The following is a 12,452-nucleotide window of genomic DNA, read 5'->3' on the forward strand; positions in this document are numbered from 1 at the left end:
ATGGGTGAACCACAGCAGGTGAGTGCCCTGCCTCCCCCTCCTATGCAGTACATCAAGGAGTACACTGACGAGAACATCCGCAAGGGGCTCATCCCCAAACCCCCTCCCCCAATCCGAGACACCTACATGATGTTCGGCAACCAGTTCCAGTGTGACGACCTGATCATCCGACCGCTGGAGAGCCAGGGCATCGAGCGGCTCCACCCCATGCAGTTTCACCACAAACGGGAGCTCAAGAAGCTCAACATGTCCATCCTGGTGAATTTCCTAGATCTCCTGGACATCCTGATCAAGAGCCCTGGCAGTATAAAGAGAGAGGAGAAGCTAGAGGACCTGAAGTTGCTGTTTGTCCACATGCACCATCTGATCAATGAGTACCGTCCGCACCAGGCCAGAGAGACCCTGAGGGTGATGATGGAAGTGCAGAAGAGACAGCGACTGGAGACTGCAGAGAGGTTCCAGAAACATCTGGAGAGGGTGGTGGAGATGATCCAGGGGTGCCTGGCCTCCCTGCCCCATGACCTACCCCAGATTGAGGGCTTGAGTGGGGCAGGGGATGTGGCGAGGGGTGTTGGGATTGGCGGGACTTTGGGGTTGGACGCCAGGCTAAAGACTGAGCCCATGGACGTGGAGGAGGCTGGGACTAGCTGTATGGCTGTTGGGCCACAACAGGACAAAAGCATGGGTGGTGCTGCTAAGAAAGACAGAGTATTGGACAAGGATGCTGCCATGTGTAGTATTATCGACGAGATCGCCTGAGTTTTGTGTTTAGAGCTAGGGGTCTCTACAGCAGGGTGCAACGGTGAAGAACGTTCAGATATAAAATTGTTCTGTAGCGCAATGATTGTCTGTGTAGAATAGTGAATCGACCACTCTGTTCATTATATTTCTATATGCAACGTTCAGAATCAAAATGATTCACCTTGCTGAATATAGGTTTTTCCTGGTCATTATGTTTGTCTCATTGGTCTCGGTTGAATTGTGTCGTATGCTTAATGTAGTTATGATCACATACGCTGTCCGCAGTTATAGTATCTTTTCTTAAGTCAAAGCTTTACTGAAGTGATGTGTCATGGACTATGAAGACACACCTTCCTTGAGTTGAGACATTTGGGATATCATTGGGGTTTAGATGCTGGTAAAATTCATAATTTTATAAAGTTTTAATAAACTAATTTCTACGTCCTATAACAATTTTATGTACTTCTTTAAAAAATATATATTATGAATAATTGTCATGGTTGAATTAGAGAAATAATTAGGGCCTACCACCCTTTTCTATTATGCCACTGGTTGGTTCTGCTGAATCCTTTCAAGGTGTCTTAAAACTGGGTCTTGGCTGGAAACCACTTTTCTACTTTTCAAATTATGTTTCTTACCTTAGGTTAGTCCCTGTGAAAACAAACCAAATATATTTTTAGGAGCTGAACTGCATTATAAAATGTAGTCCAAGAATGCTTTATCTCGTGTGTTCTATGATCAAACCTGAACCCTATTCACACATCATAGCCTTATGTGATTGAATGTCAGTGTCCCAGTGACTTGCAAACAGCCACTGCAACAGTCTTTGTTAGAGAGAGGGGGGCAGGTCTGTGAAGCTTTGTGTGTAGCAGCTTGATATGTAAAATCCTACCTTTAGCAACGTGAGCTAATGTCCCGGTCAGAGATCTGCCATACACTGCCTCAGGCTGTCTCTGTCACTGCTTGGCTGGATAGGTCAGGGACAGGTTGGTGTGTAGTTACATACAGACACACTCAGGGGGGGAGTTTCCCCTAGCCTATTCAGGGACAGGTTGGTGTGTAGTTACAGACACACTCAGGGGGGGGAGTTTCCCCTAGCCTATTCAGGGACAGGTTGGTGTGTAGTTACAGACACACTCAGGGGGGGGAGTTTCCCCTAGCCTATTCAGGGACAGGTTGGTGTGTAGTTACAGACACACTCAGGGGGGGAGTTTCCCCTAGCCTATTCAGGGACAGGTTGGTGTGTAGTTACAGACACACTCAGGGGGGTAGTTTCCCCTAGCCTATTCAGGGACAGGTTGGTGTGTAGTTACAGACACACTCAGGGGGGGGAGTTTCCCCTAGCCTATTCAGGGACAGGTTGGTGTGTAGTTACAGACACACTCAGGGGGGGGGAGTTTCCCCTAGCCTATTCAGGGACAGGTTGGTGTGTAGTTACAGACACACTCAGGGGGGGGGGAGTTTCCCCTAGCCTATTCAGGGACAGGTTGGTGTGTAGTTACAGACACACTCAGGGGGGGAGTTTCCCCTAGCCTATTCAGGGACAGGTTGGTGTGTAGTTACAGACACACTCAGGGGGGTAGTTTCCCCTAGCCTATTCAGGGACAGGTTGGTGTGTAGTTACAGACACACTCAGGGGGGGAGTTTCCCCTAGCCTATTCAGGGACAGGTTGGTGTGTAGTTACAGACACACTCAGGGGGGGGGGGGGGGGAGTTTCCCCTAGCCTATTCAGGGACAGGTTGGTGTGTAGTTACATACAGACACACTCAGTGGGGGGGGGGAGTTTCCCCTAGCCTATTCAGGGACAGGTTGGTGTGTAGTTACATACAGACACACTCAGGGGGGGAGTTTCCCCTAGCCTATTCAGGGACAGGTTGGTGTGTAGTTACAGACACACTCAGGGGGGGGGGGGGGAGTTTCCCCTAGCCTATTCAGGGACAGGTTGGTGTGTAGTTACATACAGACACACTCAGGGGGGGAGTTTCCCCTAGCCTATTCAGGGACAGGTTGGTGTGTAGTTACAGACACACTCAGGGGGGGGAGTTTCCCCTAGCCTATTCAGGGACAGGTTGGTGTGTAGTTACAGACACACTCAGGGGGGGGGGGAGTATCCCTAGCCTATTCAGGGACAGGTTGGTGTGTAGTTACAGACACACTCAGGGGGGTAGTTTCCCCTAGCCTATTCAGGGACAGGTTGGTGTGTAGTTACAGACACACTCAGGGGGGGGAGTTTCCCCTAGCCTATTCAGGGACAGGTTGGTGTGTAGTTACAGACACACTCAGGGGGGGGGAGTATCCCTAGCCTATTCAGGGACAGGTTGGTGTGTAGTTACAGACACACTCAGGGGGGTAGTTTCCCCTAGCCTATTCAGGGACAGGTTGGTGTGTAGTTACAGACACACTCAGGGGGGGGAGTTTCCCCTAGCCTATTCAGGGACAGGTTGGTGTGTAGTTACAGACACACTCAGGGGGGGGAGTTTCCCCTAGCCTATTCAGGGACAGGTTGGTGTGTAGTTACAGACACACTCAGGGGGGGGGAGTTTCCCCTAGCCTATTCAGGGACAGGTTGGTGTGTAGTTACAGACACACTCAGGGGGGGGAGTTTCCCCTAGCCTGTTCAGGGACAGGTTGGTGTGTAGTTACAGACACACTCAGGGGGGGAGTTTCCCCTAGCCTATTCAGGGACAGGTTGGTGTGTAGTTACAGACACACTCAGGGGGGTAGTTTCCCCTAACCTATTCAGGGACAGGTTGGTGTGTAGTTACAGACACACTCAGGGGGGGGAGTTTCCCCTAGCCTATTCAGGGACAGGTTGGTGTGTAGTTACAGACACACTCAGGGGGGGGGGAGTTTCCCCTAGCCTATTCAGGGACAGGTTGGTGTGTAGTTACAGACACACTCAGGGGGGGGGGGAGTTTCCCCTAGCCTATTCAGGGACAGGTTGGTGTGTAGTTACAGACACACTCAGGGGGGGGGGGAGTTTCCCCTAGCCTATTCAGGGACAGGTTGGTGTGTAGTTACAGACACACTCAGGGGGGGGGGGGGGGAGTTTCCCCTAGCCTATTCAGGGACAGGTTGGTGTGTAGTTACAGACACACTCAGGGGGGGAGTTTCCCCTAGCCTATTCAGGGACAGGTTGGTGTGTAGTTACAGACACACTCAGGGGGGTAGTTTCCCCTAGCCTATTCAGGGACAGGTTGGTGTGTAGTTACAGACACACTCAGGGGGCTAGTTTCCCCTAGCCTATTCAGGGACAGGTTGGTGTGTAGTTACAGACACACTCAGGGGGGGGAGTTTCCCCTAGCCTATTCAGGGACAGGTTGGTGTGTAGTTACAGACACACTCAGGGGGGGGGGGGGAGTATCCCTAGCCTATTCAGGGACAGGTTGGTGTGTAGTTACAGACACACTCAGGGGGGTAGTTTCCCCTAGCCTATTCAGGGACAGGTTGGTGTGTAGTTACAGACACACTCAGGGGGGGGAGTTTCCCCTAGCCTATTCAGGGACAGGTTGGTGTGTAGTTACAGACACACTCAGGGGGGGGGAGTATCCCTAGCCTATTCAGGGACAGGTTGGTGTGTAGTTACAGACACACTCAGGGGGGTAGTTTCCCCTAGCCTATTCAGGGACAGGTTGGTGTGTAGTTACAGACACACTCAGGGGGGGGAGTTTCCCCTAGCCTATTCAGGGACAGGTTGGTGTGTAGTTACAGACACACTCAGGGGGGGGGAGTTTCCCCTAGCCTATTCAGGGACAGGTTGGTGTGTAGTTACATACAGACACACTCAGGGGGGGAGTTTCCCCTAGCCTATTCAGGGACAGGTTGGTGTGTAGTTACATACAGACACACTCAGGGGGGGAGTTTCCCCTAGCCTATTCAGGGACAGGTTGGTGTGTAGTTACATACAGACACACTCAGGGGGGGAGTTTCCCCTAGCCTATTCAGGGACAGGTTGGTGTGTAGTTACAGACACACTCAGGGGGGGGAGTTTCCCCTAGCCTATTCAGGGACAGGTTGGTGTGTAGTTACAGACACACTCAGGGGGGGGAGTTTCCCCTAGCCTGTTCAGGGACAGGTTGGTGTGTAGTTACAGACACACTCAGGGGGGGAGTTTCCCCTAGCCTATTCAGGGACAGGTTGGTGTGTAGTTACAGACACACTCAGGGGGGTAGTTTCCCCTAACCTATTCAGGGACAGGTTGGTGTGTAGTTACAGACACACTCAGGGGGGGGAGTTTCCCCTAGCCTATTCAGGGACAGGTTGGTGTGTAGTTACAGACACACTCAGGGGGGGGGGAGTTTCCCCTAGCCTATTCAGGGACAGGTTGGTGTGTAGTTACAGACACACTCAGGGGGGGGGGGAGTTTCCCCTAGCCTATTCAGGGACAGGTTGGTGTGTAGTTACAGACACACTCAGGGGGGGGGGGAGTTTCCCCTAGCCTATTCAGGGACAGGTTGGTGTGTAGTTACAGACACACTCAGGGGGGGGGGGGGGGAGTTTCCCCTAGCCTATTCAGGGACAGGTTGGTGTGTAGTTACAGACACACTCAGGGGGGGAGTTTCCCCTAGCCTATTCAGGGACAGGTTGGTGTGTAGTTACAGACACACTCAGGGGGGTAGTTTCCCCTAGCCTATTCAGGGACAGGTTGGTGTGTAGTTACAGACACACTCAGGGGGCTAGTTTCCCCTAGCCTATTCAGGGACAGGTTGGTGTGTAGTTACAGACACACTCAGGGGGGGGGAGTTTCCCCTAGCCTATTCAGGGACAGGTTGGTGTGTAGTTACAGACACACTCAGGGGGGGGGGAGTTTCCCCTAGCCTATTCAGGGACAGGTTGGTGTGTAGTTACAGACACACTCAGGGGGGGGAGTTTCCCCTAGCCTATTCAGGGACAGGTTGGTGTGTAGTTACAGACACACTCAGGGGGGGGGGGAGTTTCCCCTAGCCTATTCAGGGACAGGTTGGTGTGTAGTTACAGACACACTCAGGGGGGGGGGAGTTTCCCCTAGCCTATTCAGGGACAGGTTGGTGTGTAGTTACATACAGACACACTCAGGGGGGGAGTTTCCCCTAGCCTATTCAGGGACAGGTTGGTGTGTAGTTACATACAGACACACTCAGGGGGGGAGTTTCCCCTAGCCTATTCAGGGACAGGTTGGTGTGTAGTTACAGACACACTCAGGGGGGGGAGTTTCCCCTAGCCTATTCAGGGACAGGTTGGTGTGTAGTTACAGACACACTCAGGGGGGGGAGTTTCCCCTAGCCTATTCAGGGACAGGTTGGTGTGTAGTTACAGACACACCCAGGGGGGGGAGTTTCCCCTAGCCTGTTCAGGGACAGGTTGGTGTGTAGTTACAGACACACTCAGGGGGGGAGTTTCCCCTAGCCTATTCAGGGACAGGTTGGTGTGTAGTTACAGACACACTCAGGGGGGTAGTTTCCCCTAGCCTATTCAGGGACAGGTTGGTGTGTAGTTACAGACACACTCAGGGGGGGGAGTTTCCCCTAGCCTATTCAGGGACAGGTTGGTGTGTAGTTACAGACACACTCAGGGGGGGGGAGTTTCCCCTAGCCTATTCAGGGACAGGTTGGTGTGTAGTTACAGACACACTCAGGGATGGGGAGTTTCCCCTAGCCTATTCAGGGACAGGTTGGTGTGTAGTTACAGACACACTCAGGGGGGGGGGGGAGTTTCCCCTAGCCTATTCAGGGACAGGTTGGTGTGTAGTTACAGACACACTCAGGGGGGGGGGGGGGGAGTTTCCCCTAGCCTATTCAGGGACAGGTTGGTGTGTAGTTACAGACACACTCAGGGGGGGAGTTTCCCCTAGCCTATTCAGGGACAGGTTGGTGTGTAGTTACAGACACACTCAGGGGGGTAGTTTCCCCTAGCCTATTCAGGGACAGGTTGGTGTGTAGTTACAGACACACTCAGGGGGGGGAGTTTCCCCTAGCCTATTCAGGGACAGGTTGGTGTGTAGTTACAGACACACTCAGGGGGGGGGGAGTTTCCCCTAGCCTATTCAGGGACAGGTTGGTGTGTAGTTACAGACACACTCAGGGGGGGGGGGAGTTTCCCCTAGCCTATTCAGGGACAGGTTGGTGTGTAGTTACATACAGACACACTCAGGGGGGGAGTTTCCCCTAGCCTATTCAGGGACAGGTTGGTGTGTAGTTACATACAGACACACTCAGGGGGGGAGTTTCCCCTAGCCTATTCAGGGACAGGTTGGTGTGTAGTTACAGACACACTCAGGGGGGGGAGTTTCCCCTAGCCTATTCAGGGACAGGTTGGTGTGTAGTTACAGACACACTCAGGGGGGGGAGTTTCCCCTAGCCTATTCAGGGACAGGTTGGTGTGTAGTTACAGACACACCCAGGGGGGGGAGTTTCCCCTAGCCTGTTCAGGGACAGGTTGGTGTGTAGTTACAGACACACTCAGGGGGGGAGTTTCCCCTAGCCTATTCAGGGACAGGTTGGTGTGTAGTTACAGACACACTCAGGGGGGTAGTTTCCCCTAGCCTATTCAGGGACAGGTTGGTGTGTAGTTACAGACACACTCAGGGGGGGGAGTTTCCCCTAGCCTATTCAGGGACAGGTTGGTGTGTAGTTACAGACACACTCAGGGGGGGGGGAGTTTCCCCTAGCCTATTCAGGGACAGGTTGGTGTGTAGTTACAGACACACTCAGGGATGGGGAGTTTCCCCTAGCCTATTCAGGGACAGGTTGGTGTGTAGTTACAGACACACTCAGGGGGGGGGGGAGTTTCCCCTAGCCTATTCAGGGACAGGTTGGTGTGTAGTTACAGACACACTCAGGGGGGGGGGGGGGGGGGGAGTTTCCCCTAGCCTATTCAGGGACAGGTTGGTGTGTAGTTACAGACACACTCAGGGGGGGAGTTTCCCCTAGCCTATTCAGGGACAGGTTGGTGTGTAGTTACAGACACACTCAGGGGGGTAGTTTCCCCTAGCCTATTCAGGGACAGGTTGGTGTGTAGTTACAGACACACTCAGGGGGCTAGTTTCCCCTAGCCTAGTCAGGGACAGGTTGGTGTGTAGTTACAGACACACTCAGGGGGGGGGGAGTTTCCCCTAGCCTATTCAGGGACAGGTTGGTGTGTAGTTACAGACACACTCAGGGGGGGGGAGTTTCCCCTAGCCTATTCAGGGACAGGTTGGTGTGTAGTTACAGACACACTCAGGGGGGGGGGGAGTTTCCCCTAGCCTATTCAGGGACAGGTTGGTGTGTAGTTACAGACACACTCAGGGGGGGAGTTTCCCCTAGCCTATTCAGGGACAGGTTGGTGTGTAGTTACAGACACACTCAGGGGGGTAGTTTCCCCTAGCCTATTCAGGGACAGGTTGGTGTGTAGTTACAGACACACTCAGGGGGGTAGTTTCCCCTAGCCTATTCAGGGACAGGTTGGTGTGTAGTTACAGACACACTCAGGGGGGTAGTTTCCCCTAGCCTATTCAGGGACAAGTTGTTGTATAGTTACAGACACACTCAGGGGGGTAGTTTCCCCTAGCCTATTCAGGGACAGGTTGGTGTGTAGTTACAGACACACTCAGGGGGGTAGTTTCCCCTAGCCTATTCAGGGACAGGTTGGCGTGTAGTTACAGACACACTCAGGGGGGTAATTTCCCCTAGCCTATTCAGGGACAGGTTGGTGTGTAGTTACAGACACACTCAGGGGGGGAGTTTCCCCTAGCCTATTCAGGGGCAGGTTGGTGTGTAGTTACAGACACACTCAGGGGGGGGGGGGGGGGGGGAGTTTCCCCTAGCCTATTCAGGGACAGGTTGGTGTGTAGTTACAGACACACTCAGGGGGGGGAGTTTCCCCTAGCCTATTCAGGGACAGGTTTGTGTATAGTTACAGACACACTCAGGGGGGGGAGCTTCCCCTAGCCTATTCAGGGACAGGTTGGTGTGTAGTTACAGACACACTCAGGGGGCTAGTTTCCCCTAGCCTATTCAGGGACAGGTTGGTGTGTAGTTACAGACACACTCAGGGGGGGAGTTTCCCCTAGCCTATTCAGGGACAGGTTGGTGTGTAGTTACAGACACACTCAGGGGGGGGGGAGTTTCCCCTAGCCTATTCAGGGACAGGTTGGTGTGTAGTTACATACAGACACACTCAGGGGGGGAGTTTCCCCTAGCCTATTCAGGGACAGGTTGGTGTGTAGTTACAGACACACTCAGGGGGGTAGTTTCCCCTAGCCTTTTCAGGGACAGGTTGGTGTGTAGTTACAGACACACTCAGGGGGGGGGGAGTTTCCCCTAGCCTATTCAGGGACAGGTTGGTGTGTAGTTACAGACACACTCAGGGGGGGGAGTTTCCCCTAGCCTATTCAGGGACAGGTTTGTGTATAGTTACAGACACACTCAGGGGGGGGGAGTTTCCCCTAGCCTATTCAGGGACAGGTTGGTGTGTAGTTACAGACACACTCAGGGGGCTAGTTTCCCCTAGCCTATTCAGGGACAGGTTGGTGTGTAGTTACAGACACACTCAGGGGGGGAGTTTCCCCTAGCCTATTCAGGGACAGGTTGGTGTGTAGTTACAGACACACTCAGGGGGGGGGGGGGGAGTTTCCCCTAGCCTATTCAGGGACAGGTTGGTGTGTAGTTACATACAGACACACTCAGGGGGGGAGTTTCCCCTAGCCTATTCAGGGACAGGTTGGTGTGTAGTTACAGACACACTCAGGGGGGGGAGTATCCCTAGCCTATTCAGGGACAGGTTGGTGTGTAGTTACAGACACACTCAGGGGGGTAGTTTCCCCTAGCCTATTCAGGGACAGGTTGGTGTGTAGTTACAGACACACTCAGGGGGGGGGAGTTTCCCCTAGCCTATTCAGGGACAGGTTGGTGTGTAGTTACAGACACACTCAGGGGGGGGAGTTTCCCCTAGCCTATTCAGGGACAGGTTGGTGTGTAGTTACATACAGACACACTCAGGGGGGGAGTTTCCCCTAGCCTATTCAGGGACAGGTTGGTGTGTAGTTACATACAGACACACTCAGGGGGGGAGTTTCCCCTAGCCTATTCAGGGACAGGTTGGTGTGTAGTTACAGACACACTCAGGAGGGGAGTTTCCCCTAGCCTATTCAGGGACAGGTTGGTGTGTAGTTACAGACACACTCAGGGGGGGGGGAGTTTCCCCTAGCCTATTCAGGGACAGGTTGGTGTGTAGTTACAGACACACTCAGGGGGGGGGGGAGTTTCCCCTAGCCTGTTCAGGGACAGGTTGGTGTGTAGTTACAGACACACTCAGGGGGGAGTTTCCCCTAGCCTATTCAGGGACAGGTTGGTGTGTAGTTACAGACACACTCAGGGGGGGGAGTTTCCCCTAGCCTATTCAGGGACAGGTTGGTGTGTAGTTACAGACACACTCAGGGGGGTAGTTTCCCCTAGCCTATTCAGGGACAGGTTGGTGTGTAGTTACAGACACACTCAGGGGGGGAGTTTCCCCTAGCCTATTCAGGGACAGGTTGGTGTGTAGTTACATACAGACACACTCAGGGGGGGAGTTTCCCCTAGCCTATTCAGGGACAGGTTGGTGTGTAGTTACAGACACACTCAGGGGGGGAGTTTCCTCTAGCCTATTCAGGGACAGGTTGGTGTGTAGTTACAGACACACTCAGGGGGGTAGTTTCCCCTAGCCTATTCAGGGACAGGTTGGTGTGTAGTTACAGACACACTCAGGGGGGTAGTTTCCCCTAGCCTATTCAGGGACAGGCTGGTGTGTAGTTACAGACACACTCAGGGGGGTAGTTTCCCCTAGCCTATTCAGGGACAAGTTGTTGTGTAGTTACAGACACACTCAGGGGGGTAGTTTCCCCTAGCCTATTCAGGGACAGGTTGGTGTGTAGTTACAGACACACTCAGGGGGGTAGTTTCCCCTAGCCTATTCAGGGACAGGTTGGTGTGTAGTTACAGACACACTCAGGGGGGTAGTTTCCCCTAGCCTATTCAGGGACAGGTTGGTGTGTAGTTACAGACACACTCAGGGGGGGAGTTTCCCCTAGCCTATTCAGGGGCAGGTTGGTGTGTAGTTACAGACACACTCAGGGGGGGGAGTTTCCCCTAGCCTATTCAGGGACAGGTTGGTGTGTAGTTACAGACACACTCAGGGGGCTAGTTTCCCCTAGCCTATTCAGGGACAGGTTGGTGTGTAGTTACAGACACACTCAGGGGGGGAGTTTCCCCTAGCCTGTTCAGGGACAGGTTGGTGTGTAGTTACAGACACACTCAGGGGGGGAGTTTCCCCTAGCCTATTCAGGGACAGGTTGGTGTGTAGTTACAGACACACTCAGGGGGGTAGTTTCCCCTAGCCTATTCAGGGACAGGTTGGTGTGTAGTTACAGACACACTCAGGGGGGTAGTTTCCCCTAGCCTATTCAGGGACAGGTTGGTGTGTAGTTACAGACACACTCAGGGGGGGAGTTTCCCCTAGCCTATTCAGGGACAGGTTGGTGTGTAGTTACAGACACACTCAGGGGGGGGAGTTTCCCCTAGCCTATTCAGGGACAGGTTGGTGTGTAATTACATACAGACACACTCGGGGTGGGGGGGGGCGCACACACACACCCAAAGCATTTAGTAGCGGTGCTGATTTATGCAGACTAAACTAAGAATAGTTAAACGCTATGTGAATGCTCCCAACAATTTAATGGGTAAATCAACAACTTTTAGACAATGCCATGTATCCTGAAGTGGGTACTGTTGCTGAAACTTTGGTGATTTACCCATTTAATTGTTGGAAGCAGTTGTATAGTGTGCAACTCTTTAATGGAGTTTCCCCTAGCAACAGATGTAGTATCAGCTTCCCCAATTCTAACCTGAACCATTAGTGGGGGAAATGGCCGGGGTGACTACAACCAGACAGCCCGCTTGGCTCTGTCTGCACTCTCACAGTTACCAACATACTAACAGTGTAATCAGTGTTGTGTAGGCTTGGTCTGTGCTATGTAACTAACACATGCAGTAATGCGAGTTTGCTCATTGGCTGTGTTTAGCTCCTATTAGAAGACGGATAGTTGGTGACATACAGGGAAATTGAATCCTTACACAACATGGGATGAGCTAGTACTGCAGGCAGGCCTGGGTTGTGTAAGCGAAGGTTTGCATAAGTGCACTTTAGTCCCATAAACAGAGCCACACTGAACCACTAGGTGGATTCAGATTTCCCTACTACGGCAAACATACAGGCCTTGAATTGATGTGCTGTTCGGTTTGGATCAATGAGGACAGACATAACACTACCCTTGAAATGTGAATCTGAATTTCCATTCCTGTTTTATGAAAACATGGTTTGTTATTGAACTCGTTGGGAAACACAATTGCCTTGTTTGTTTTTCTGTATGTAATGTAGTAGCCTAGATACTGCTATCTCTGATTCAACATGTCTGTGAAGCCTGTAGTCACATCAGGCATGCATTTTTTTCAACAGGAGCACAATACATTACCTAACACTACTGCCCCAGATATCAAACTCCTACTCAAACCAGAGAGACCTACATTTTCAAGTGGTTGCTATAGTGACAGAATGATTATGAATGGTAGGTGGCCAATAAAAGACGGGATGCATTATGTGGGTCTGTACAGTCGTGGCCAAAAGTTTTGAGAATGACACAAAGTGCTGCTTCAGTGTCTTTAGATATGTGTCAGATGTTACTATGGAATACTGGAGGATAATTACAAGCATTTCA

The 12,452-nt window shown here is 52.2% G+C and overlaps 1 protein-coding gene across 1 annotated transcript; it reads left to right on the forward strand.

Annotated features, from left to right (window-relative positions):
• On the forward strand, window positions 1–1,188 carry LOC110504636 (mediator of RNA polymerase II transcription subunit 7). Its single transcript, XM_021583400.3, has one exon. It carries the CDS (start codon window positions 1–3, stop codon window positions 757–759), a length of 759 nt encoding a protein of 252 aa, XP_021439075.1. The 3' UTR covers window positions 760–1,188.
• Window positions 1,189–12,452: the final 11,264 nt, after the last annotated feature.

The sequence above is a fragment of the Oncorhynchus mykiss genome, chromosome 25, assembly GCF_057628025.1.
Source record: "Oncorhynchus mykiss isolate SJ-2025 chromosome 25, ASM5762802v1, whole genome shotgun sequence".
Taxonomy (NCBI): domain Eukaryota; kingdom Metazoa; phylum Chordata; class Actinopteri; order Salmoniformes; family Salmonidae; genus Oncorhynchus; species Oncorhynchus mykiss.